We start from the raw sequence: 23,855 nt of genomic DNA on the forward strand, positions 1-23,855 counted from the left end.
CAGGTCCTCTGCGTTCAGCCCTCTGCCAGGAGCCTGGTCCCCCGTCGCCACAGCCACCGGAACCCTGCCGGTCGCTAGGCGACAGGCTCTCCTGCCCCAACTGTCCTGAGACACAGCTCCACACTGCTGCTGCACGCGGACACACAGCACACGCCACACACGCAGGCACGCACACACACCACACACACACATACACCACACATACACATACACCACACACACACACAAAACACACAATCCGCACATGCCACAGACACATGCCACACATGTCACAGACACATGCCACAAATACACACCACACACACACACACACACACATCACACACGCCACACACACAGACACACAGCACATAGCACACACACCACTCGCCACAGCTGCACACACTCTCAGGTTTCTGGGCTCATTTCTCACTGCTCAGTGTTTTCCAGGCTATTTCCTGGGCCGGGGCCCTGGGGCCATCTTGTGCCCCTGCCCACCCCGGTAACAGCCGCCTTCTCCCTCCGTGCCCTGTCCTGGTGCCACCTCCTCTGGGACATTCTGATTTCACTATGGGGCAGACCGCTGGTGTTGGGCTCAGGAAATTAGCCGTTTGGGGCATGATGGTGCCTGGGTCCACTTTTTGCCCCATTTTGGTTCCTGCATCTTGTTTTCCAGCCTCCCTGGGGCTCCAGAGTCTGTGTTTGGTGCTGGGATGACCCGTAAGGTCATCGTCACCTCCAGGCCCCCGACACGACCATGGCCGAGATTCACAGGCCGTGGTCGCCATGGAAGCAGGGGGGTCCCAGATCTCCTAACCTGTCTGCAGTGCGGACAGAGCCCCTCCCCCACCCCGTCCCCCATCTGTTCCCACCCCATCCACACTGCCCCCACCCCATCCCCACCCCGTCCCCATCCTCCCCGGAACAGGGCATCGGGCTGGCTGCACGCTGCGTCCTGAGCCAACCGTGACCTCTGTGAGCACGTTTCCTGACCGTCCCCCAGCACAGATCCTGGCAGCTTCTGGACCCGTGTCTCACCCGCGTCCCACGTGGTCCTGGATTCCCTGCAGACGGAGGGACAGACGGAGGGGCGAAGCACCCACCTTCCCCGCAGCCAGACGCGCAGCCAGAACACACTCTCCTCACTCCTCTCCCGATTCCCAGGTCCTGGATGAGCGGGAATGCAAGGTGCCTCTCGCTCAGCGCAAGCCCACGTGAGGGGAGCCGGGTCTCGTGGCAACACCCAAGGCGCGACACAAGGCCGGGGCCCCGCCGCCGGGACTCATCACCAGATCTAGGGGAGGGGCAGGCGGCACAGGGGCGGGACCAAGAGACCCTCAGGAGGGACCCTCACCACCCGTGCCTGAGCCTGGAGAACTTCAGCCCTCGGTGAAAAGGCGGTGGGCTCAGCTCACGCTGGGGGAGGCCAGGGCGTCCATTACAACCTCGTCCTCACACTTGACCCAGGAGCCGAGACTCCAGCAGCCACAGCTGCTCCTGACCCTCCGCCTGTGAGATGCCTTGTGCCCCCCTTTCCCCAGGGCTCACGGGGATCCTCGTCTGTCCAGACAGCGAGGCAGCCAGCCCTGCTCCCTGGCCTCTCGGCCACACACCTCTCCCAGGACCGACCCTGCCCCGGGAGGTAACGGAGGCTCCGGTTTTACGTTTCACGGCGAGGGAACAGGAAACTGTGCGGGGATGGGTGTGACCCTGGACGTCACTGCGGTGCCAAGAACCGGGCCAGATGCGGAGGAGACCGCAGGAGACGGGGCTAGGAAGAAGGAATGCCATCCAGCTCGCATGACAAGGGTTTTTACTAAGTCACGCAAAAGGGGACACCTAGCAGTGCTGTAAATAACTACGCGTAACGACACTCTTTGTGTATCTTTTTATTAAGATCTGTATTTACATTTTGCAAATACAAACAGGCATCCAGTAAACACATCCAGAACAGAGTGTTTTCAGACACTTAACCCTTCGCCATGGCCAGCAGGACAGGCCAGTTGTCAGCAGGGGGCGCCCCTCTCAGCACAAGGCTCAGAGAACGGGGGACGCTGCCCTCACTCCCAGCCCCCACGCGGCCCCCGCCATGACCCGCCTGGGAAACGTGGGGACGTGGGGCACGGGCGGGGCGGGAACGTGTAGGATGCCCCAGGGAACAGAGACAGACGCACCCACGTCTGCCTCCCGAGGGCTTCTCCCGTAGGACGCGGGGCAGACAGGTGCGTCCACACAGGCACAGAGGAGAACTTCACCGCCACCGAGAAGCTCAGAGACAGACCACACCAGCTTCCCAGCATCTGGTCACACACCCTTTATGAGTGATCTCCAGCTCTTCAGGACCCACAGGGCTACCACAGAAACGTTGCATCCCAGTGCGGCTAACATGATAACAGACAAGTCACCACCTCCCCGGGGCTGCTTCCCGCACGCCAAAGGGGACAAAATGAAAGTTTTCATCTCACGACAAAAACTCTGTACATGCAAATAAAAGCTTACAAAATAAGAAACCACCAAAGGCCACCTCCAGGGCTAGCTCTTCGTGGAGGCTGCGGGCTCTGGGGACTGAAGAAACTCGTACGGGTCGTGGGTCCCCTCGGGCTGCTCCCCAGCACTGAGGCGAGAAGGGCTTCCTGCAATCACGGGAGAGAAGGGACGTGTCACCCCAGGGTCTGCCACACGTGTGCAGCTCAGGACCCTCCTTCAGGGGCACCGCTGCTCCACGGGACAACTTTAAAAGCTACAGATGCACGCGTGCTGAATACGAGTGTCCACGTGGCTGCAGTCAGCTGAGCCTGGGCCTCAGCCCCGAGCAGTGGCTCCCAGGCTCCCCCAGATGGGCCACCCGATGGCCCCAGAAAGGGGGCCCCGAGCCTCCATGCAGCAGGGCTGCTGCTTCTGCAGGAAGGAAGGCTCCTCGGCCGGGGGTCCTCAGACAATCCCAGCCTCCGGAGGAGCCCCAGTGTCACCCTGAGTCCACCAGGACCTTGGGGTCCTCATATCTGGAGCTGCCCCAAGGTCACCTGGAACCTCCTTCACATGCCTTTATCACAAGGTTAACAGGACCAAAATGCTGGTCCTCACAACAGTCTTAGCCAAACCTCTGCAGGTGATCACTCATCTCCCCCTCCCCCAAATGCCCAGATTTGTTACATTGAAAGAGTAACTCAGGGTCTGTATCTGGGAACTAAAAAGGCAGCATGAGGACTAACCCAGCACATTCAAGGAGCCAGGAGACACCCTGTCCGGGCGCGGTCCCGATCCACCCACCCACCCTCACTGGTTCAACAGGGGACTCCCAGGCCAAGCAAGGTCCTGTGCACTCCCCACACGAGGGTCCTGCAGGAACACACTTGTCCACACGCTGCCTCAGGACCAGAAGCAGGAACAGCAGAAAGAAAGCAACGTTCCCAATCCCTCACCCTGGAGGCTGGCAGGTCCTCGGCCCGGGGCTCCTCCTGACACAGGACCTGCAGCACCTTCCGGCCCAAAGCCCCCAAATCCCTAGACTGAGTCCCATCCAAACCCTTCACCTCAGTGCAGCTGCCCGACCCGGGAATCCCAGGGGACAGGGGCCTGGACCCGGTCCCGCATGTGCCCTGGCCTCCCAGGGTCTTCCCGGCCGCGACCCACACCACTCCGCACGAGGCGGCCTCACCCAGGTGGTGCTGGTCCCTGTCAGAGGCGTTGGACAGGGAGCTGAGGTTGGAGGATGGCCGGGAGCCCCCACGCTCTGCCTGCGCCTCCTGCAGGTCCTGAAGGAGCTTCGTGGTCTCATCCAGGCTCAGGTGGCCGTCGTCGTGGTCCAGCTCCTTCTTCACTTTCCCTGCACACACGGGACGATGGCATGTGGGGCAGGCCGGCCAGCGCGTCCATCCGCAGTCACGCCCGCGGGTCACCACGCGCACAAGGACGACAGCCGCCTGGCCGAGCCGGCCCTGCGCCAGCGTGAGGTGGCCTCTTGGGGGGTCAAGAGCCACACACGTGCTGTGGTCACCTGTGGCCCAGGCCCCCGGCAGGGCGCGGCCTAATGGTGGGACGACGTTCGCCCGGCACCGACCTGGCTCTGCACCCTAAGAAAAACCTGGACAGGGCCTGGCGCTCCAATCTGCCTAACGACCATCAGAACAGCGCCTGGCACGTGCAAAGGCACGGACTAAATACAGCGCATCCGACCCACCACGACCAGGCAGGCAGAGAAACAGGGACACGCAGCCCCACCGGGGGGAGCACTGCAAATGAGATGCGGGGACAGCGAATAGGAACACACACCACGTGTTCGTAAGGCAAAGGACACGTGCCCGGAGGCAAGAAGGGGACGGTGCAGGACAAGCTTCTGGGGTGAAGAGGACGGCAGCCACGGCGAGCCCAGGAGACTGACAGGCCGGCAGTAGGAAGGGCGACCAGTGCCCCCAGGACTCTGTCCGCCACGGCCCGAAACCAAGCAGAGAAAAGACCAAAGGCAAACGGGCAGAACTGGGCTCAGGAGAGTGCTGAAGAACAGCCAGACCCCCCCCATTCAGTAAGAACGCCAAACCCCCAGGCCCAACGAGGAAACGTAAACCTAAAGGAGAACAAACCAGGGCTGCTGTAACCAAACTACCAAAAACAGGTAAAATGGAGAAAACCGTAGACTCCGCGGGAGGAAAAAGAGCAGCTGGTCAGAAGGCCAGACCGGCCCGTGGCTGGGTCCCACCACCCGAGTGACCGAGGGGTCACGGTGCCAGACCGTCTGTGCCACAGTGTGCTTTGTCCTGGGCCCCTGCCTTCCTGCTGGGAGTCCAGGGCCTGGGGCTGGGCCACGCAGAGGGTGCCGGTCGTCCCAGCCCCAGCCGGGGGCCCGCGGGGAGGGCGCTGGCAGCTGCTGCCGGGCCTCCCGCAGCAACCCCCCCCGGGCCCCTCCCCTGTGGGGATCCTGGACTTTGTCTTTTCGCTGTAATGAGCCTTGAGTACGACCACCACCTGCCGAGTCCTGGGGTCCTAAGGAATCACATCTGGGGGTGGTCCTGGGGACCCCTGAACCGCTGGGAAACCAGAAAACAGCCAGATGGCAGGCTGGAACACAATCCTATCCACAACTGTGTTGAACACCAAGGGTCTGAAGCGCTTCAACCAGAAGGCAGGGCCTGCAAGGCTGTGTGACGGAGTGCGGCCTGCCTGACACCCTTCAAGATGCGGTGACGAGGTCCACTTCCAACAGCAGGCAGGGGCCCGGACTCGGCCCCCGACCTCAGGCCAGGCCATTCTTGCTGGGGCTCTTCTGGGGCTTCAGGGCCATCAGCAGCACCTCCGGCCTCTGTCTATTTGAGGCCAGAAGCACCAGGTCCCAAGTGTGAGGCCAAAGACGTCTCCAGAGGCTGCCCCAGGTCCCCTGGGGGAACTGCCCTGGGCGAGACCACCGAGGGGACGCACAGCACGTCCAGCAGGTCTGAAAGGGGACGGGAGGAGATGCACCACGAAAACCACTGGCCACGAGGGACTGGGAGGGCCTCGTCAGCACCCAAGAGCCGAGGGGAGCACAGAGGCATCCATCTTCCCCGACGGGGCCAGCCCAGTGGGCACACATGGACGACGGTGGTGAGCACACCGATGCACACACCGGGGGCGGGACCCCAGCAGACGATTCCCAAGGATGGGGCCTGAAGTCAGACAGGAGAGCCGGGCGAGCCCCATTTGGAGTCGCCTGGGGGGTTCCTGAGGATGGGGGTCTTCATCATGTGGCCAATGGGCAGGGCCGAGCCACCCTCCTGGGGGGCAGGGTACACACAGCGCCCAGCACAACCTACCCAGACAGCCGAGCACAGAGATGTCCAGAGAGACGTCCGAATAGGACTTCATGGCCATGAAGTCCAGGGTAGAGCCACCATCCCCGAGAGGGTCCCCTGCCTGCAGGAGACAAGCAACGTGAGACAGGAAAGGAGAGGCAGCTGACACGGATGTAATGGCCTGTCAGCCACGGGGAGGCCAGGCCTGTTGCGTCGTGTCCACCCCGAGAAGCCCACGCTGCAGCCCAGGGGTGAGCTCCCAGAGGATGCCTGTACCTGGACCAGCAATGAAGGCTGCCGGTCTCTGGGGACCTACAGGCACGGAGGGGACCTGAGAGAGACCCAAGACCTGAAGGGCCAGGCTACCTTCCAGGAACTTAACAGGTAACGTGGCAGATTCCAGAGCAGCGCGCTCTCTTTCCTTCTCTGGGCTGACCCACGGAGGCCCTGCTGCAGGCCAGAGTGGGCGGGTCCCTGCCCAAGGTGGCCCGCAGCCCATCCCAACTCCTCACAGACTGTGCGAGGCTGGCACCCAACGCCACACGTGTCTGTGTAATCCAGACAGAGACCCGAGCAGAACCCTGGTTGCCCCGTGCACCCGGGGGAGATGCCCTCGGCACCCTCTCCAATTCTGCCCATCCAAGGGCCCCCACCTGACAGGCACCTGACGCTCTGCCCTGGGTGGGCTCCCCGGTCACCAAGGCCAGGTGACCCCTGCAGTCCAGGCCCCCATACCCTGCCCAGAGTCCTGGCACCTCTGCCCACATGGCCGTGTGCAAAGCTGGGGGCCACAAGTGCTCCAAGTCACCCCAGGGCAGGATGAGGAAACCATGGCCGGACCGCAGCAGAGCGTTTCCTCAGAGTGCCCGCCCCCGCACTGGTGAGGCCCCGGGACGCCCCAGCTGACAGCACGTGCCCACCGGCGAGCCCACCTTCTGGGAGGGCTGGAAGACCCCTGCTCACCCTGTGGGCCGCCCCACCAGCCCGTGAATCCCTCTGTCCAATTTGGAGGAATGTGCTGTGCCCACACCCTCAGCCCAGTCATCACAGTCGGGCTGGGGGGACCACCACTTAAGATTCCTCATCAGCAACGTAGCCAGTTTCTAAATAAAAAATCTCAACCATCCCATTTCAAAGGCCAAACACAACTGTCCTCACGGGAACCCAAACGATTAGGTTTCTACTAACTTGTCCACGAGACGCACCTTTACTTCATCCGGAGGCTTCGTCGGAACGCTTCTCCTCTGCAAAGCAAAAGAGACAAGAACCAGTGTTCCACAGAACCACTCATCCAGTCGCCCACGCGTGAGGTGGACGCGGCTCATCCGCTGCTCCGAGCTGGCCCTCATGGGGTCATGCTGCACTGTGAATCACACGGCCCGCGGGTCACAGCCAGCACGAGGCCGCCACTCACCCCGTGGGGCCCGGCTCACGAGACCACCCTGGGGTGAGGTGGACACCAAGGAGAGCACCCCAACCTGCGTCTGCATCCCCGGGGGCAGAACACCAAAGAGGCAAGTCAGACTTTGGAAAAACAGCCAAAGGTTTAAGCTGGAAGGCGGTTTAACCCAGGAGGTAGAGAGATCCAGAGACCAGCTGGATCCCGACAGAGCAGGACGCCTATGGTGCCACCGCCCTCGCAGGGATGGGGCCACAGGCCAGGCACCCTTCTCTCTGGCCTGCTCAGCGCCAGGGGAGGGCGTACACCTGACCACCCCTGTGACCACAGCACAAAGGATGCGCTGAGCCGTGTCCTGTGATCTGGCAGGAGCACTGTCTGAAACTACCCTAGTTCTGTGGATGAACCTAGAAACAGCTACTCAGCCTGCACGCTCTCCATCTGTGATCTTTTGCTCAAGATGTTTCTGAGATGCACTTGTTAAAAGCTTCACGACTTTTAAGTAGAAAAATAAATACTGCCATTATTTTAACGTCTGTTTCCTCACATAAACTTCTGCTGACATATACATTTCATTATTGGATGTTATTTATGCTGTGGCACATCTGAAATTATGCCACTCTGAACACAGTTCACATTCAGAAAATTGATCAAACCGTTCTTGCCTCCTTTGTCATAAATTGGCCAGAAGTGGGTGGGTTTATTTCTGGGCTCTCTATTCTGTTCCACTGATCTGTGTGTCTGTTTTTGTGCCAATACCACACTGTTTTGATTACTCTAGCTTTGTAGTACAGTCTAAAGTCTGGCAGTGTGATACCTCCAGCTATTCTGTCTCAAGATTGCTTTGGCTATTCGGGGTCTTTCGTGTTTCCATATCAATTTCAAAATTATTTGTTCCAGTTTTGTGAAAATGCCACCGGTATTTTGATAGGGATTGCACTGAATCTGTGGACTGCCTTGGATAGCATGGCCGTTTTAATAATATTACTTCTTCCAATGCAAGAAAAGACAGTCTCTTCAACAAGTGGTGCTGGGACAACTGGACAGCTACATGTAAAAGAATGAAATCAGAACACTACCTAACACCATATACAAAAATAAACTCAAAATGGATTGAAGACCTAAGTGTAAGACCAGAAACCATAAAACTCCTAGAAAAAAACACAGGCAGAACATTCTGATATAAATCGTAGCAATATTTTTGTTTTTGGATCTATCTCCTAAAGCAAAGGAAATAAAAGCAAAAACAAACAAATGAGACCTAATTAAACTTAAAAGCTTTTGCATAGCAAAGGAAACTATAAACAAAACAAAAAAACAACCTACTGAATGGGAGAAAATATTTGCAAATGATATGGCCAATAGGGGTTAATATCCCAGATACATAAATAGCTCATACAACTCAACATCAGAAAAACAACCCACCCAATTAAAAAATGGGCAGAAGAACTAAACAGACATCTCTCCAAAGAAGACACACAGATGGTCGACAGGCACATGAAAAGATGCTCAACATTGCTAATCATCAGGGAAATGCAAATCAAAACCAAAATGAGTTATTACCTCACACCTGTCAGAGTGGCTGTCATCAAATAACAAATGCTGGAGAGGGCGTGGAGAAAAGGGAACCCTCCTACACTGTTGGTGGGAATGTACATTGGTGCAGCCACTATGGAAAAACAGTATGGAGGTTTCTCAAAAAAACTAAAAACATAACTACCATGTGATCTAGCAATTCCACTTCTGGGTATATATCCAAAATATATACTAATTTGAAAAGATACATGCACTCCAATGTTCACAGAAGATTATTTATGTTTGCCAAGACATGGAAGCAACCTAAGTGTCCATCAACAGATGAATAGATAAAAAAGATGTGGTGTATATGGGTGTGTGTGCGTGTGTGCGTGTGTGTGTGTATATATATATATATATATACACACACGCACACACGCACACACACCCACATACATACAACGAAGTACTATTTAGCCATAAAATAGAATGAAATTTTGCAACTGGCAATAACATGGATGGACTTGGAGGGTTTTATGCTACGTGAGGTAAGTCAGACAAAGAAACACAAATACTGTGTGTTATCACTTATATTTGTAACCTAAAAAACACAAGAAACCAGTGAATACAACAAAAAAGAAGCAGACTCACAGACACAGAGAACAAACTAGTGGTAACCAGTGGGGTGAGGGAAGGGGGGAGGGGCAAGACAGGGGAGTAAGAAGTACAAACTACTCTGCACAAATAAGCTACAAGAATGTATTGTGCAACACGGGGAATAGAGCCAATATTTTATAATAACTAGAAATGGAATATAAACTTTAAAAATTGTGAATCACTATACTGTATACCTGAAACTTACATAACATTGCACATCAACTAGACTCCAATAAAAAAATGATAAAGAAATAAAAGCACAATCTAGACTTCACACACAAAAAAGAAAAAAGATATTTGAAGAAACAAAGGCTGAAAATATTCCAAGTTTGATGAAAACTATACACTGAGAAGCCCAAGAAGCTCAACAAATGTTAAGCAGAATAAATACAAGGAAAAGCACACGAAGAAACACCAAAAGTAAACGGATATAAGTCAGTTATAAAGACCATAATTTTCAAGTATCTAGAGCAGCAGGCAGCACTTTTTCTCCAAATGGCTGGAGAGCAAATATCTGAGGCTTTGCGGTCACACACGGTCTGTAGCACGTTTTTCTTTTTTTCTTTTTTTTCTTAAATCTTCAAAAACTGTAAAAAACATTATTAGCTTATGGGCCAAAATTTGCCAATCCTTGATCTTGACCAAAAAAGACACATTACAAATGGAAAACAAAGATAAAAATGACTGCAGACACTTCCTCAGAAACAAAGAAAGTAAGACATCGTTTTAAGTAGAGGCTAAAACGTCACCCTATAATTCCACACCAGGAAGATGACTTTCAAAAATGAAGGAAAACGAAGACACTTTTCAGATAAAGAAAAAGCTGAGTAAATTCACAGCCAGCAAATCTGTCCTTTAAGAAACGTCAAAGCAACGTTTTCAGGACGAAGGACAGTGACAGCAGATGAAAGAAGTGTAGGTCTGGAGAGCGATGGAGGATACGTGCTAGACAGAGAGGAACTCTGTAAGCTTCTCTGAAAGACAATGAATGGACTAAAGGAAAAACAAAGAATACAGAATAACCAGCGGGGGAGAAACAGCCACCGGTCACCTCAAAACAGCACATCCCCTAGCGCCCAGTCTGGCGGGCACAGGGGTGGCCCAGCGCGCCCACCTGCCTCAGCTGGAAGAGCATCCGCGAGTGGTCTCCGCCCGTGATCTGGTCCAGGAGGTCATCCACCAGCTTCTTGCTGTAGCTCCCGGCATCCTTCACAAACTCCTGCAGGCTGGGAGGGGCCGCGAGAGAACAGGCTGGAAGCCACCCTCCGTGCCCACTCCCCATCCTGGCTGCACGCCCCTCAGACATCCCCCCACAGGACAGGCTCTCCCTGAGCGCTGCAGCCCTCCAGGTGCAGCGGTCTGGGGAGTGGACAACAGCTTCATCAGAGCTGCCCATGACCCAGTAAAGTTAAAGAGCAACGTGAAGAACACGTATCCGCATCCCGACATACCTCACGCTAGCTTTCACGAGAGCAGCACGCTCCTATCTGCGCGTTTTGGATTTAGAAACACAAGAAGCCTGAGGAAGAGTGTGCTGCGGAGGGCTCCACGCTGGGGAGCGGGGGGCAGGTACGGGAGCAAGACTCCCCACGTGCACCTTGAGTGTCATTTGATTTCTGGACCGTGTGAATGCTTGAAAATCCAAAATAAGACTAAACAGCAAATTTGGAAAGGCGTCCAGGAACAGAACCCACAGCCCAAGCACAGAGCCAGGCAAAGTCCCAGAAGGGGCCCCGGACCGCAAAGGCCCTCACGTGGGGAGGGGAGGGCTGCGGGCCTGGAGGGTCTCCACCAGGAGCCTTGGGCTGGGGAGCAGGGCCGAGCAGCAGCTCTCCCGGGGGCCCGGGAGTGCCCAGGGGAAGGGGCGCTGCAACCGCGAAGGGCGCGGCCTGCTTCCTGGGCTGTTTAGGCGGCCCGGGATCCGTAGGCCTTCCAGGAGCTCGTGGAAGGTCACATATTGAGCTCATATATTGAGCTCGCCGAGGGCGAGCTCGTGCCGGCTGCACTTGCTGCCTGAACCACGGGGCGTGGAGTGGTACCCCCAAAGCTGAGCTGAGGAGAGGGCCACCACTCGGGACACGAGCCTCCCACCTGCAGCGTCCTCCCTGCGTCTTTACCGTCACTTCTCTGTTTGCACAAAAACCAGGGTTAGGTATTCATTTACTGTGTTAGGGGCTAACTGATTTCTTGTTGTGTAATCTTCAAAAATATTCCATATTCTCTTTGAAATAAAACAGAGGTCTGATATGGGAAGACTCTATTTCTCAGAGACTAGCAAAATCGTTACTTTCCCCATAGAAAACCACTAAAATTCTAAAAGAATGATCCACTTTTACTTTGTCTCAGAAAACAAAAAATACAAAAACAGCCCTATAGAAATGCAGTACTCTATCACTAATTTTAACATCACATTTTAACTACAGCTGGGGCTGAACCGCGTTCCCCAAACTCACACGTTGAGGCCCTGAGCCCCCAAACCTCAGAACGTGACTATATTGTGAGATGCGGCCTTTAAAGGTGATTAAGTTAAAACCAGGTCTTTAAGGGGGGCCTAACCTTGGTGTCCCCAGAGGAAGGGAGCTCAGGACACAGACACGCAGAGGGAAGTCCGGGGAGGATGCGGGGGACAGCTGTCTGCCCGTCGGCGAGAGAGGCCGCGGGAGGAGCTGCCCTGCCCGCACCTGCACCTCGGCTCCCGCCTCCAGGACTGGAGGCCGTGAGTGTGTGCTATACGAGCCGCTTTGTTCTGGTGGCTGGAGACGTCACGCAGCCACGAGACCCTCTTCAGGACAGCCGCGACCCCGGCTCTCCCTGACGGCGCACGGCCGTCCCACACATGGGATCCCGTGGCCCCGGCCTGGACCGTCATCACCTCCCAATCCCGACCGACCGAGTGACCCGAGCTTCAGGGCCGCCTGCGGTGGCCGCAGAGGTCTACTGGAAACAAGCCGCCCCGCTGCCGTGGCCGGCGCACGGCCCCCACCCCGGCCCTGCCCGCAAGCCGGCCGCACCGCCCACCTCAGCGCGCACTGCACACCCGTCTCGTCTCCGTAGGCCGAGTACAGCAGCTCCACCTCGTCGCACTTCAAGTCCCCGAACACTGAGTTGTTGTGCGTGGACAGGGCGGTGCTGGCGCCGGACAGGAAGGTGACTGGGGGGGGGCGGGGCGGCGTCAGGGCTGCGGGCCACGCCACGCCCACGCCGCATCCTCCAAGGACGGGGAGGTCACGGAGGAGCCGCACAAACCAGAGGGCCCAGCGCGAGCCCCACGCGCCCTCCCGCCCTTCGCGCAGGGTCCCCGCTGCAGTCTAGCGACCCCTCCAATGGATGAAGCGTGACAGCTTGTTGAAGGAAATGTAAATCGCACACGCAGGCCCCGCCCCCCAGCGGCAGAGGCGGCTCCTGCCCACCTGCCCACCTGCCCGATGGGCTCCTGAGTCCCAGCACCTGACCTGTAAGGTGAGGTCCTTCCCGGGACCTGCCCTGTAAGGTGAGGTCCTTCCCGGGACCTGACCTGTAAGGTGAGGTCCTTCCCGGGACCTGCCCTGTACGATGAGGCTCCGGGCCAGGCCCGGACGCGGCGCCCACACGGTGAGCCGGGGCCCCGGGGCGCTCACCTCTGCTCCTCCGCTCCTCCCTGAAGCCCAGCGCGGTGAAGCCGGGCAGCAGCTTGCTGGACAGCGCGCTCAGGTCCACCGGGTGGGTCTCCTCCTCTGCAAGGGGACCAGGGCCGTGAGCAGGTGACCCCGGAGCCCCCAACCCCAGGCAGCGTTGGGTGCACGCAGGAGGGCAGGCCCAGGGGCTCCCCGTGCCCGTCTACAGCCGACCTGCCAAGCTGGCTGCCTTTCCCTCATCTCAGCTGCACCGTGATCTCACCTTGGTGCCCCCGCGGCTCTCATGACGACAGGCCAGCGGTCTGCCCACCACAGGGCAACATAACCTTCCCAAACCCACGCTACCGCTCACCACCTCCAAGAGACCTTGGGCCACGTGTCACAAGAGCAACAGAGCAGCCTGAGGGCAGTCCCTCCGCTGAATTCTCCCTTCAAGTTGCCCAGTGGCCTGAGCAGGACCCTTCACATCCCCAACCTGAACCTCAGTCGCGTGCTCTCTAAGTGTCGACTAGCTCGCCTGTGCTCTTCTGGCGAGAACGTTAGGATCCCCTCCAGCTGAAGGTCAAAGGCGGTGGTCAACGCGTGTCCCCCTTGTCCATCAGAGGACACCGAGTGGCCCTGCTCACCTTGGCGGTGGCGGGGAAGCACCAAGGGGCATGCTGGGCCGTGAGAGCCGTCCCACATCCACGCAGATGAGAACAAGGGGAGTGTTTCACCTGCTGTGTGTGTGTGACAAGCCTTTGAAATACTTTTCCAGAAGATGGAAAAGTGTAGGAGTACTTTAAAGACCACAGCCGTGACCATACAGGCTGGATGGACCCTCCCTTCAAGGAAGCTCATGCCTCCTTCGAAAGCTTCCCTGATGCAATCGCCCAACAGGCCGTGTGGGGCAGACGCCCGCCTCGTTCTAGCTTCGAGGGCGGGCAGAGCTCAGTGCCCCGGTTCCAACAAAGGAGCCTCAGCTGGGCCGTGAGGCAAACCCAGCTCCCAGGGCTTTGCTGCAGCTTTGGGGAGTGCGACCCAAAGCGCCTGGGGCTTGGGGGCCCTTGGTCCGAAACGTCTGACCAGCATCTCCGGCCCTGCTGGACGGCCGCCGATGGTCCACTGACCACATTTGCATCCCGCCGTGTGGGAGACCGGACATGCCTTTATCTACACTTCACCACAGCATCGTTACCAGGGAAAAGGGGCACCTCGGGCAGGCTGTGAGGTGCAAGGTCACCCAACGGGACAGAGGTGAGGCGAGCGCGTGTGAGCCACCCACCGTCTGCGTCCGGCTCGGCCGTGTTGACCACGCTGTAGAGCAGGCTCCCGTCCCCGTTCTTCTTCAGGTAGCCCATCTGCAAGGAAGCACGCCTGAGCACCCGCCCTCCGGATGGCCCTGGCTCCCTGGCCCAGGGCTCCACCGAGGCACCAACAGGACAAAGGCCTCCAAGGACGGCCTGAATCCTGAAAGGCCACGAAGTTACTTGTTTCCCCGTGAACAAATGACCACGTGCACACATGTGCGATCGAAGAACTTCTGGGACGGGCTCCTTGGGACCCCTTCCAAACAGGAGCTTTGAAGACAGAGAACGAACCCTAGAAACAGCCTGTTGCAGCAGTCAGAGGCCCGAGCAAAGCGAGCTGGGTCGGGGCCTGGTCAAGGAAACCAGAGATCCACCTGACACCTGTGGGAACTCATCTCCGTTTGAAAACCAGCCTGCGCACAAGAGCAGCCCCTGCACAGGCTGTCGGGAGGGCCCAGGAAGGGGAGGCTGCCGTGTGGGTCCGTGTGTGCGAGGGGTCCGGCGTCCGAGCAGGGTGAGCAGGGCACGGGGTAGAGGGGGATGGAGAGGCGATGTAAGTTGGGTTTCTCACAGTGGAACTACGAAACTGTAAGGGGGAAAAGCAAAGCAGACCCACTGGTGTTGGACGGAATTGAAGGTTTCAGTGTGAAAACTCGGTGTTCAGTGAACGTAAACACGGACGTCATACAGGCTGTACGGACGGACGGGGCCTTCCTAGCTTTGTCCACCAGGGCCCAGGTCTAGGTCTGGGAACCAGGGCTCCTTGGAGAAATGCTGACTCCAGGGCTGAAAGGCCACAGGAGTGCAGACAAGCGAGCTCAACAGAAAGAACTATCACGTGAGCCACACGGGCAACTTCAAACTTTCTAGAAGGCACATTGGAAATAAAAAACAGGTGGCGTAAAATGTAATGTATTTCATATAATCCGACACATCCAAATTGTTACCACTTCAAACTTCTTTATGTAAAATGTAAATTCCAACACGTTTCGCAGACTTAGTCCAAAAAAAAAAAAGTTAAGCTGTAATAAGTCTTTACACAGACTGCACGTTGAAATAAAATTTTAGACATATCAGGTCAAACTAAACACTAGGGTTAATTTCATCTGTATCCTTGCTAATACAACTACTAGGAAATTTAAAGCCGCACACGTGTGTCATTCACCCTATTTCTATTGGATGCACGGATGGAGAACACCTTGTGTGTCAGAGAAAAGGTGCTCAGAGGAGGGCAGGGCCCCCTCGTGAGGACCAGCAGCCCTCTGCACAGGCTCACACCTGGGTCACACCCACGAGGGACTGCAGGGGCACACAGACACGTGAGCACACAGGGGAAAGGATTCACCTACAGCGGAGAGTCCTGGACGGCTTGGCCTCGGTCCGGGGACAGAGGTTAGCAGCCCTGCTGGCAGGCGGCCCGCACACAACCACACCCCTCCTGTCCTTGAGGTGCCCTTGGAGTCCCTCCCTGCCCTCCGGGAGACCGGCCAGCAGGCTACCACGGCCAGTGGGGACGCGGAGCTGGCCCCTCCAGTGACAACAGCACCACCGGGACACCAGCGGGACTCTGGGCACATGCTCGTGACGGCCGGCTAACCCCTCGCTCTTGACGGCTGTGCCCCTGTCCTGGCAGAAACACAGCCATCCTGTCCGGGAGTGCTACCTTGCCCCCGGGGCGCAGCCGGGTGACCCTGCCCCGGGCCTCGTCGGCGGCGTGCTCCACCAGGGCCAGGACGTGCTCCTCCGCGGTGCTGTCGGTCAGGCTGCAGGCGTTTCCTTCCGGCTCGAACATGCAGCTGCGAGGCAGAAACAGGCAGGAGTCAACGGGCCGCCCGTGGGCACGCTCACCCCTCATCCCCACAGTCCGTCCCTCACGCCACGCCAGGGCGCAGCACAGGGCAGCGCGGAGCGCACTGTAACTTCCTTCCTTCTACTTCCGACGCTTCGGCTAAGACGAGAAAGTACGAGCCAGCAGACGCGCCACGTGTCTTGTGTCGCCTCCACGTTTCGGTCACTTTAAGAGCAACAGCAGCCTCACGGGTTCGTGCCACTCGAGGCGCCAGTAGAAAAAATGACAACCCCACGCGGGGCTGGGGCGCTGGCAGTGAGCTTGGGCTGGAGAGCGGCCCCCCAGGACCCGGGGCGCCTAAGACCACAGAGGCGGAGGAAGAGCGGACTGCCAGCGCCCGAGGGAGGCGCCCCCCACCCCCTCCCAGTGGAAGGCTCTAGAAGCAGAGGCGCCGAGCCCCTGCACGGAACTGTGGGACTGGGGTGAGCCCTCCTGGGGGCTCTCGAGCCCACAGAAGGCCCTCGCTCACAGCTACCGGCACGGGGAGCCCGCCCTCACGCAGCTGTCTGCCCAAAGCAGCACACCGGCGCCGAGCCTGCAACGGGCAAGCCCAGGTCGCCAATGCGCGTTCTACCCAAGAGGGCATGTCTTGGGAGGGAAAGGTCAACAAATATTCACACAGAGCATGAGTGTGGGAATAGCAGTGACTGGTCAGCAGTGGACACCGCAGAGCCAAACAGCTGGGCCTGGCAAGCCACACCTGGGACAGAGCGTGTGTGTGGCCGGCCGGCCGGCGGGGGTCCATCAGGGTGACAGTGACTCTCTTCCAGGACACGTCACTGTGCACTGGCACACGGAGAGTGTGGGTCACAGAGCAGAGAGCTGCGCCCCTCACAACTGACCCCCGGGCTCAGGGTCTTCGGACAGTCCCAGCACCCACCGCGGCCACCTCATTCCCGAAGTGGACAGGGGAGAAGGGTCACCTCCCTCTGAACACAGGGTCCAGGGCCTGTCCCAGCTGCCTTGAAAGCCCGGGGGCTACAAACATGGCCCTCGGCTTCCAAAGAGCACACTCTCCCGCCAGCATTGCGGGCAGCCTGTCCACAGCAGCTGCGCAGACCCACGAGGCCCGGCTCGTCACCCGCTCCCCACAGAGCCCCGGCCCCCAAGGCGGGCGGCCCTTTACCTGATGACTTCTCTACTCGGCCTTTTGGATTTCTTGGCAGTTTCTACTTGTACGGGCACAACTTCAGGAACAGGCTCCTCGACGGCTGTATCTTCGTTGCCCAAAAGAGCTGCCTGCTGAGAAAAATCCATGTCCTGCATAAACGACATGCTGCGCTTCAAAGCTAACAGCCGCTCCTAGAATCAGAAAGGACAGAGCAGCAGGGACTTTACCTCTCCCTCCGGCCAAGGCACCATGACGATGGGATGGGATGGGTGGCCACAGCCTCACCTGGCCTAACAGCTAAGCTGCCACGGGGTGCGGCACCAAAGGGCGTGCCAATTGGCCGGGAGTGGTCAGAGCCGGCGGGGATGCACCTCACCTATGGGCTTGTCAGGCCCAAGGCACTGGTCCTGGACGCATGACGCATGCAGCCTGGCTCACAGGAGAGGTCGGGGAAGCCACCTGGGATGCCCGGGATGGCTGTCTGGATTCAGAGAGGCAACCACGTAAAACAAGCCCGCAACGCAGGCTGCGACCCAGTGAGACCAACAGATCCGGAACTCTGCGCCAACCCTACGCGAGGCCCTGCAGCTGGGGCGGGAGCAGAGGGCAGAGAGCGCCTGCAGGAGAGGGGCGTGGGGAGGGCAGCTGGCTGGGGGGGCTACCCTAGAGCAGAGGGTCCACGCCGTGGCCAGGGGCGGATGGATGGAAGCGTGTCGGTCACTGTGAGCTTCTGCTTAGGCATGAGGGCCGTGGAGGAGGAGGGCGCTCACAGCCGCGGCTCCTGGCTCGCTGTTAGGGGGGCCCTTACTTTGCTCATCATCTTAAAGCCCGCGTGCAGGATCTTCTTGGCTAACTTGTAGTACACGGTTTCCGGTCTGTTGTATGTCATTGCATTATCACACATCAGTTTGAAATCTGCCTGAAAAGAGAAAAGAATTCATCAAGTTTGAAACGCCACAGATAACAACAAAGAGTTGAGATTCCTATCCAAAGAGGCCGGAAGTGGCTGAAACAGAGCGGAAAACAATCTGGCTCTTCAATTCAAAGAGTAATCTTTGTTAATTTATACGAACTTTGACAGGTTATTTTCCACTACGGATTACTATTAAGATACTGAGCATATAGTTCCCCGTTCTATGTAGTAAGTCCTTGTTACCCATCTGTTCTTTATACATGATAGTCTGTAACTGTTAGTCCCAAAGTCCAAATTTATGCTCCCGCCCATGCCTTTCCCCTTTGGTAACTGTAAGTTTGTTTTCTATGCCTGTGAGTCTGTTTCTGTCTTGTATACAGATTGTTACATTGTTTACATTCCACAAGTGATGTCGTATAACATTTGTCTTTATCTGACATATTTCACTAAGTATGATCATCTCTAGGTTTATCCATGTTGCTGCAAATGGTAATATTTCATTCTGTTTTACGGCTGAGTAATTAAAGCATAATTTTTTAAAACTCTGAGAAATCTTCATAATTGTTCATTGATCTTTACTTGTATGAAAAATATCCCAGTGAGAAGCTTGCCAAAGTGTGTAACTTCTTTCTGAACGTAATACACACATTTCATAGGAGTAAAATGCTGCTTTCCTCTGCTTCCTCCCTGACCCACCCTATTCCCTCTCTTTGGAAGGAACTCAGACATTAATAGGAACAAAAACCAACAACCAGTTCTTTTAAGCAAAAGCAGAGGGACGAACTGAGAGGTGGGCAAGTCCTCTATCTCTGGGAGTTTTCCATAGGATTTAAAATTCTGTCTACAGACAGTGACTCTAGTACCATTAGAAAAACACTTTCCCCTAAAATAAAGAAGAGCCTTTTAGTAAAAAACTTACAGTAAAAGTAAATGCTTTGAAATATCAGCATTTTACCACCTAGCCAAATTCCTTAGGGTACACCTGTCACAGGTGAGTCAGACCTCAGGATGGACGACTGCTCACGTAGCGTGTGCCACCTGGAGTCCTTACCAAGTCACTATGCCAGTGCCCCCAGGGCTGGGACCGAGGCCGTAAAGTCCCTCTGTCACAAGTCCCAACTGTGACAGGTTCAGAACACTCTCTGGAGGACATGTCTTGGCTTTGTCACTGTGTGAGTGACCAGATTCGGGGCCTGCAGGTAGACAGGTCGCGACTCTAGGACGTGGATCTTTATTAACCACCGGCCTGCAGGACTAGTGCCTGACCTTCCTATGAAAACTTCCCTTTTCTCCCACCCTCCCTTTCGTCTGTTGTGCTGTTTCTGCAGGTCAGCAAACCCTTTCAGTAAGGTCTCCAGTAAATAAAAACAGAAAAGCCAAGCTTTCCCAAAGTTAGCAGAACCTAAGAAACCTAATGCCTTTTTCTAAGTGACATTATTGCCAATGTTGTCAAGCATTTGTTTTGATCTCCCCCGAATGTGAAAGCCAATGAGCAACTTTCCCCTTTCACAGCCAGTGCTGAGAAACGGAGTTAGGAACAAAGTGCTCGGGAGACATCAAGATCTATTATCCTAAAAACGTTAAACTCCCGGTCATTAAGATAAGGACAATTATGTTTCTAAAAACACCCACTCTGGAGCCAGAGGCCACAGCGAACCCATCCTCGCCTGACCCAACACGTCCGTTTACGCCAAAACAGTAACTTAAAAAAGAAACACGTCTACTGGCACGCAACATACAGGCCAGCTTCTAGGCCAAAATACTGAGAAAAGTACAACCAACCCCTATGTTGGCGAAACGTCAACCCAACACAGAAACACCCACGAACACCTGGAACTGGAAACAACCTAAGATGTATGAAGTGTCTACTGGACATGAAGACACATGGAGCCTCCGAACAGTTACTTCAGGAGCTGAAATGAATTTACCTTAAATTCCGTGACCGACTTGTATTCATTAGCTACAATTTTGTCTTTCATCGTGCCAAAATCCATCGGGTGTTTTATTATCATTGAGTATCCAGGAGCGATTGCATCCGTGACAGGAAAAGCAAAAAATCCATGAGGATCTTTTCTGAAAACACAAACATCTTTACTTAAACTGGAAAAACCCTGAAACCTAAATTTCTAAACAAAACCCCTCACAGTTAAAAATCTGATACAATTAACCAGATTTTAAGATTTGTTTCTTAAAAATAACAAATAAAATTTATGCTCTTTACAACTGTGGTATTTTGGATACACTGAAAATTCCAAAACTACCATCCCGGCTCCTGCCACGACTCTACATCAGGGTGTCTGACAACCGGTGTGGCCTCAGAGGAGACGAAGGAGGTGTTCTCGAGCCCTCCCAGCTCTGCGCCCACGTGGCAGTGCCCCACCGCCCCGACTGAGCATTACCCAGTGAAGGTGAAGTGCCTGCTTCACAGGTGACGGGGTGAGGCAAGAACACCAGAGAAAGGAGACACCTCAGACGTCCCCTAGCGCAAACTCTTGAGAAAAGCTCTTTACCTCTGGAGCTGGCGGAGGAAATGCTCTAGTAGTTGCTGAATAGGCGTGCTCTCATTTTCAGCTGGCGATTTCAAAAGTAAAAAAATAAAATTGAAGAAAAGGATTTTGGTATCACTTCACCAGAAAGAAAACTCCAATCTCGTAATACTTATTTATCTATTTCTTTTTCTACAATGTTTTGGGTTCAAATGAGAACTGGATATAAAGATAAACAGGGGGCTTCCCTGGTGGCGCAGTGGTTGGGAGTCCGCCTGCCGATGCAGGGGACATGGGTTCGTGCCCCGGTCCGGGAGGATCCCACATGCCGCGAAGCGGCTGGGCCCGTGAGCCATGGCTGCTGAGCCTGCGTGTCCGGAGCCTGTGCTCCGCAACGGGAGAGGCCATGACAGTGAGAGGCCCGCGTATCGCACAAAAGAAAAAAAAAAAGATAAGCAGACCCCGCAAAGCTCAGCAGGGTGAAAAAGGGCACCCGCAGCATTGGTCCTCTAAACCCCTCAGACTGCCAACACCCCTCTAAGAGAGTGATGCAGAGCCATCACCCTTCACCCTGTCCCCAGCCCCCATCACTCCTGGGCCTGGGACATTCCACACAAGGTATGAAGCAGCAGATGAAGGCTCTGGACATGGAAGCTGACCCTGGATGCACCGATATCGCTGTACTCGCTATTGTTTACGGGCCTAAACTTGTGGGCGCGCCTCTGTTGATGTGTAAAATGGGGATAAACATGAGGGTTCCTGTGAGGACCCCAATTGTCAACTACGTCTCTGGGCCCACAGCGTGAAAGACACGGTTTTCAGGGAACGTCAACGCAGATGTCGGTACAGGCTTCCTTCCACAGGAGTATGTATTAACTGGTCCTCCCTAGCTTTGTCCCCCAAGGCCCACAGCCAGCGCCCAGATCTGGCATTTTGAATGCTGTTCTCCACCAAGGAACCAGGGCTCCTTGGGGAAATGGCTCACTCCTGGGCGGAAGGGCAACACGAGTGAAGACCTGCGGGTCCCAAGAGTGACGCTCCCGAGAGTGATCAGGACAGGTCCAAGAGAACGTCATCTGATCACGAGCTTTTCAGGTATACCGGGGCAGGTGCGAAACGTATGACCTCAAACAGGTTGTCATGCAGATTAAGCTAGCAATTACTAGTAACTGTGGTAACTTCAGGCGCGTTCGTCTGAGGAACTGATGCTCTGTGCCTCACCTTCTCTGCTCCACAACAGGCCCAAGGGCCCTGAGTCCTACCTGTTCCCTACAGCAACGACTCCCGCAGGAGAGGGTGTTGCCAGGAAACAGCAACCCCGCAAGTGCAATACAGTACCTCCCCCCGCCTGTCCCGACAAATCAAAGGTGGCCAGACCCCAAGCCAAGAAAGAAACACCTGCAGAACAAACCTGCCTCCAATTCAGTACCTCCCGACAACCTCTGAGGGAAGTGACCACACACAAATCAGAGGGTCCCGAGCACTCCAGAAGCCTTCCTCTGCTGGAGCCAGCATAGCTCCCAAGGGAGCTGATGTCCTGAACAACTGATGCCAGCACTAGCCTCCTCCCGTCTACGATGAGCTTCTCAATAGCTCCTGGGCTTTAAAAAAAAAAAAAAAAAGGCCAGGAGCAGTGGTGGGCCAAGCCCTGCTCTCGGAGTTCGGAGCGGACGGCAAGAACCTTAGGTCCATCCAGCTACTCTGTGTGAGGCCCTGGAAGAGAAAGTGCTGTTCCTTCCCTCCTATGCTTCTCCCAAGAGTTGGAGGGCAGATGCCAGCCACTAGTTCACAGCGACAAGCTCCAAAGCTCCAGGGCGTCTCTGAAAACGCCGCCACTTGCCTGGCTGTGTCCGGCACGCTCGGACAGGCCGGTCGGGGGGCGGCTCCACCTCCACCTTCTTCCCGGGATCAAAGTCGTCCGCCTCTCCCTCTGTGTCACAGTGTTCCTTTTCCCGTTTCCGCTTCTTCTCTTCCTGTGAGGCAGGGTCAAGGCAGCGAGAGCAACAAAGCGCTTGTTAACAGACTTCGCACTCCTCAGGGAAAGCTAAGAGAGAAAAGTCCTCTTCCAGAGCCCCTTCTTACTCCAGCACCACCCTTCAAAGACCCGCCCCCCACGGGCCAGACAAGAAACGATGCGAAGCAACCGACCCCGGCACCGTGCGCCCTGCGAGAAACAGAGCATCCCTTCCCGAGGCCAGGAAGCCCTTGCTCCACCCGCCCCGGCTCACCTTTCGCTTCCTCCTCTCTTCATCGTCCAGGTGCTTCTCCTTCTCTGACTTTTTCTTTTTCTTCTTCTTCTTCTCCTTGTGCCTCTCTCGCTCGTGGTCTGACCTGTCATCGTAGTAACTGGAGTCGTGGCCGGACCCCGAGAGCTCTGTCACTTCACTTCCTCCAACCTTGAGCACCAGCTTCAGGGGCTTCTCCAAAGGCTTGTCTGTATAGTCTGTGGACACGCAGGCAGCCTTCACCGGGTGTGCTCAGGGCGCTCAGAGGCGCATACTGCTGCCCTGTCGGCAGCATAGCGGGCCCAGGGTGGGGTGTCACGGGGAGGACACAGAGGCCCAGGAAGGTGGGGGGATCGGCTGAGCTCAGGTGGACAGCAGGGGAATGCCAAAACCAACAGCGAAAGATGCTGCTGGGTACAAAGACAGGTGGGGTGCTCCATCCCCCTCGCCCACAGTCATTCTCAGGGGGGCTGCAGGGAGATCTCTGGGTCACTGTCAGGGGGCAGGAGCCAGACCACGTCTGGGGCCCAGGCGCCCAATCCCCTACCCCCAGGTTCTGGCCCGTGGTCACCCCCTTCCTGTCCTGCAGCAGCCCCCGTGCGGCGTCCCTGACACCGGGACCAGGGGCGGCCGGACCAGGGCACAGGCGGGAAAGGCGGGAGAAGACCTCGGGAAATACGGACGAAGAACCACAGAGGTGCTCAACGCTTCTCTCCAGGATGCGGTCAGGGCTAGACGGACGCTTGAGAGGCGCGGCCCCGAGACCCTCGCCGGCGCGCCCCGGACCCCCGCTCTCGTCCCCGGGATCCCCGCCGCCTGGAACGCCCGCCCCCCCGTCCGCCCTCCCGTCGTCACAAAACGCGTCCGCCGCCTCACCCTCGTACGACGAGCGCCACTCGGCCTTATGCTTCTTGTGCTTCTTGCCCATGGCGACGGCGCCGAGGACAGCAGCGAGCCCTGCCGCACCGTGGCCGCCGACCCCCCGCCCCAGTTCTCCGCCCGCCTCGCCGCGGAGCTTCTGGGATCGCGCCGGAAGCGGGCGCCGCGGCCGGA

The 23,855-nt window shown here is 56.4% G+C and overlaps 1 protein-coding gene across 3 annotated transcripts; it reads right to left on the reverse strand.

Annotated features, from left to right (window-relative positions):
- Positions 1 to 1,855: 1,855 nt before the first annotated feature.
- BRD9 (bromodomain containing 9) lies at positions 1,856 to 23,841 on the reverse strand. Of its 3 annotated transcripts, none has more exons than XM_060092695.1 (16): positions 23,679 to 23,841; positions 22,806 to 23,020; positions 22,418 to 22,550; positions 20,602 to 20,662; positions 20,020 to 20,164; positions 17,987 to 18,097; positions 17,194 to 17,306; positions 15,882 to 16,014; positions 14,194 to 14,269; positions 12,933 to 13,028; positions 12,334 to 12,466; positions 10,430 to 10,541; positions 6,950 to 6,988; positions 5,766 to 5,865; positions 3,638 to 3,805; positions 1,856 to 2,612 (listed from the first exon to the last, which is right to left on the reverse strand). In XM_060092695.1, exons 1-16 carry the CDS (start codon positions 23,728 to 23,730, stop codon positions 2,512 to 2,514), a joined length of 1,788 nt encoding a protein of 595 aa, XP_059948678.1. In that variant the 5' UTR covers positions 23,731 to 23,841; the 3' UTR covers positions 1,856 to 2,511. The 3 variants fall into 3 exon arrangements, with proteins under 3 accessions (XP_059948678.1, XP_059948676.1, XP_059948675.1); XM_060092693.1 differs by having other exon boundaries at positions 17,194 to 17,309; XM_060092692.1 differs by having other exon boundaries at positions 17,194 to 17,369.
- Positions 23,842 to 23,855: the final 14 nt, after the last annotated feature.

Source organism: Mesoplodon densirostris, chromosome 3 (genome assembly GCF_025265405.1).
Source record: "Mesoplodon densirostris isolate mMesDen1 chromosome 3, mMesDen1 primary haplotype, whole genome shotgun sequence".
NCBI classification, from domain to species: Eukaryota; Metazoa; Chordata; class Mammalia; order Artiodactyla; family Ziphiidae; genus Mesoplodon; species Mesoplodon densirostris.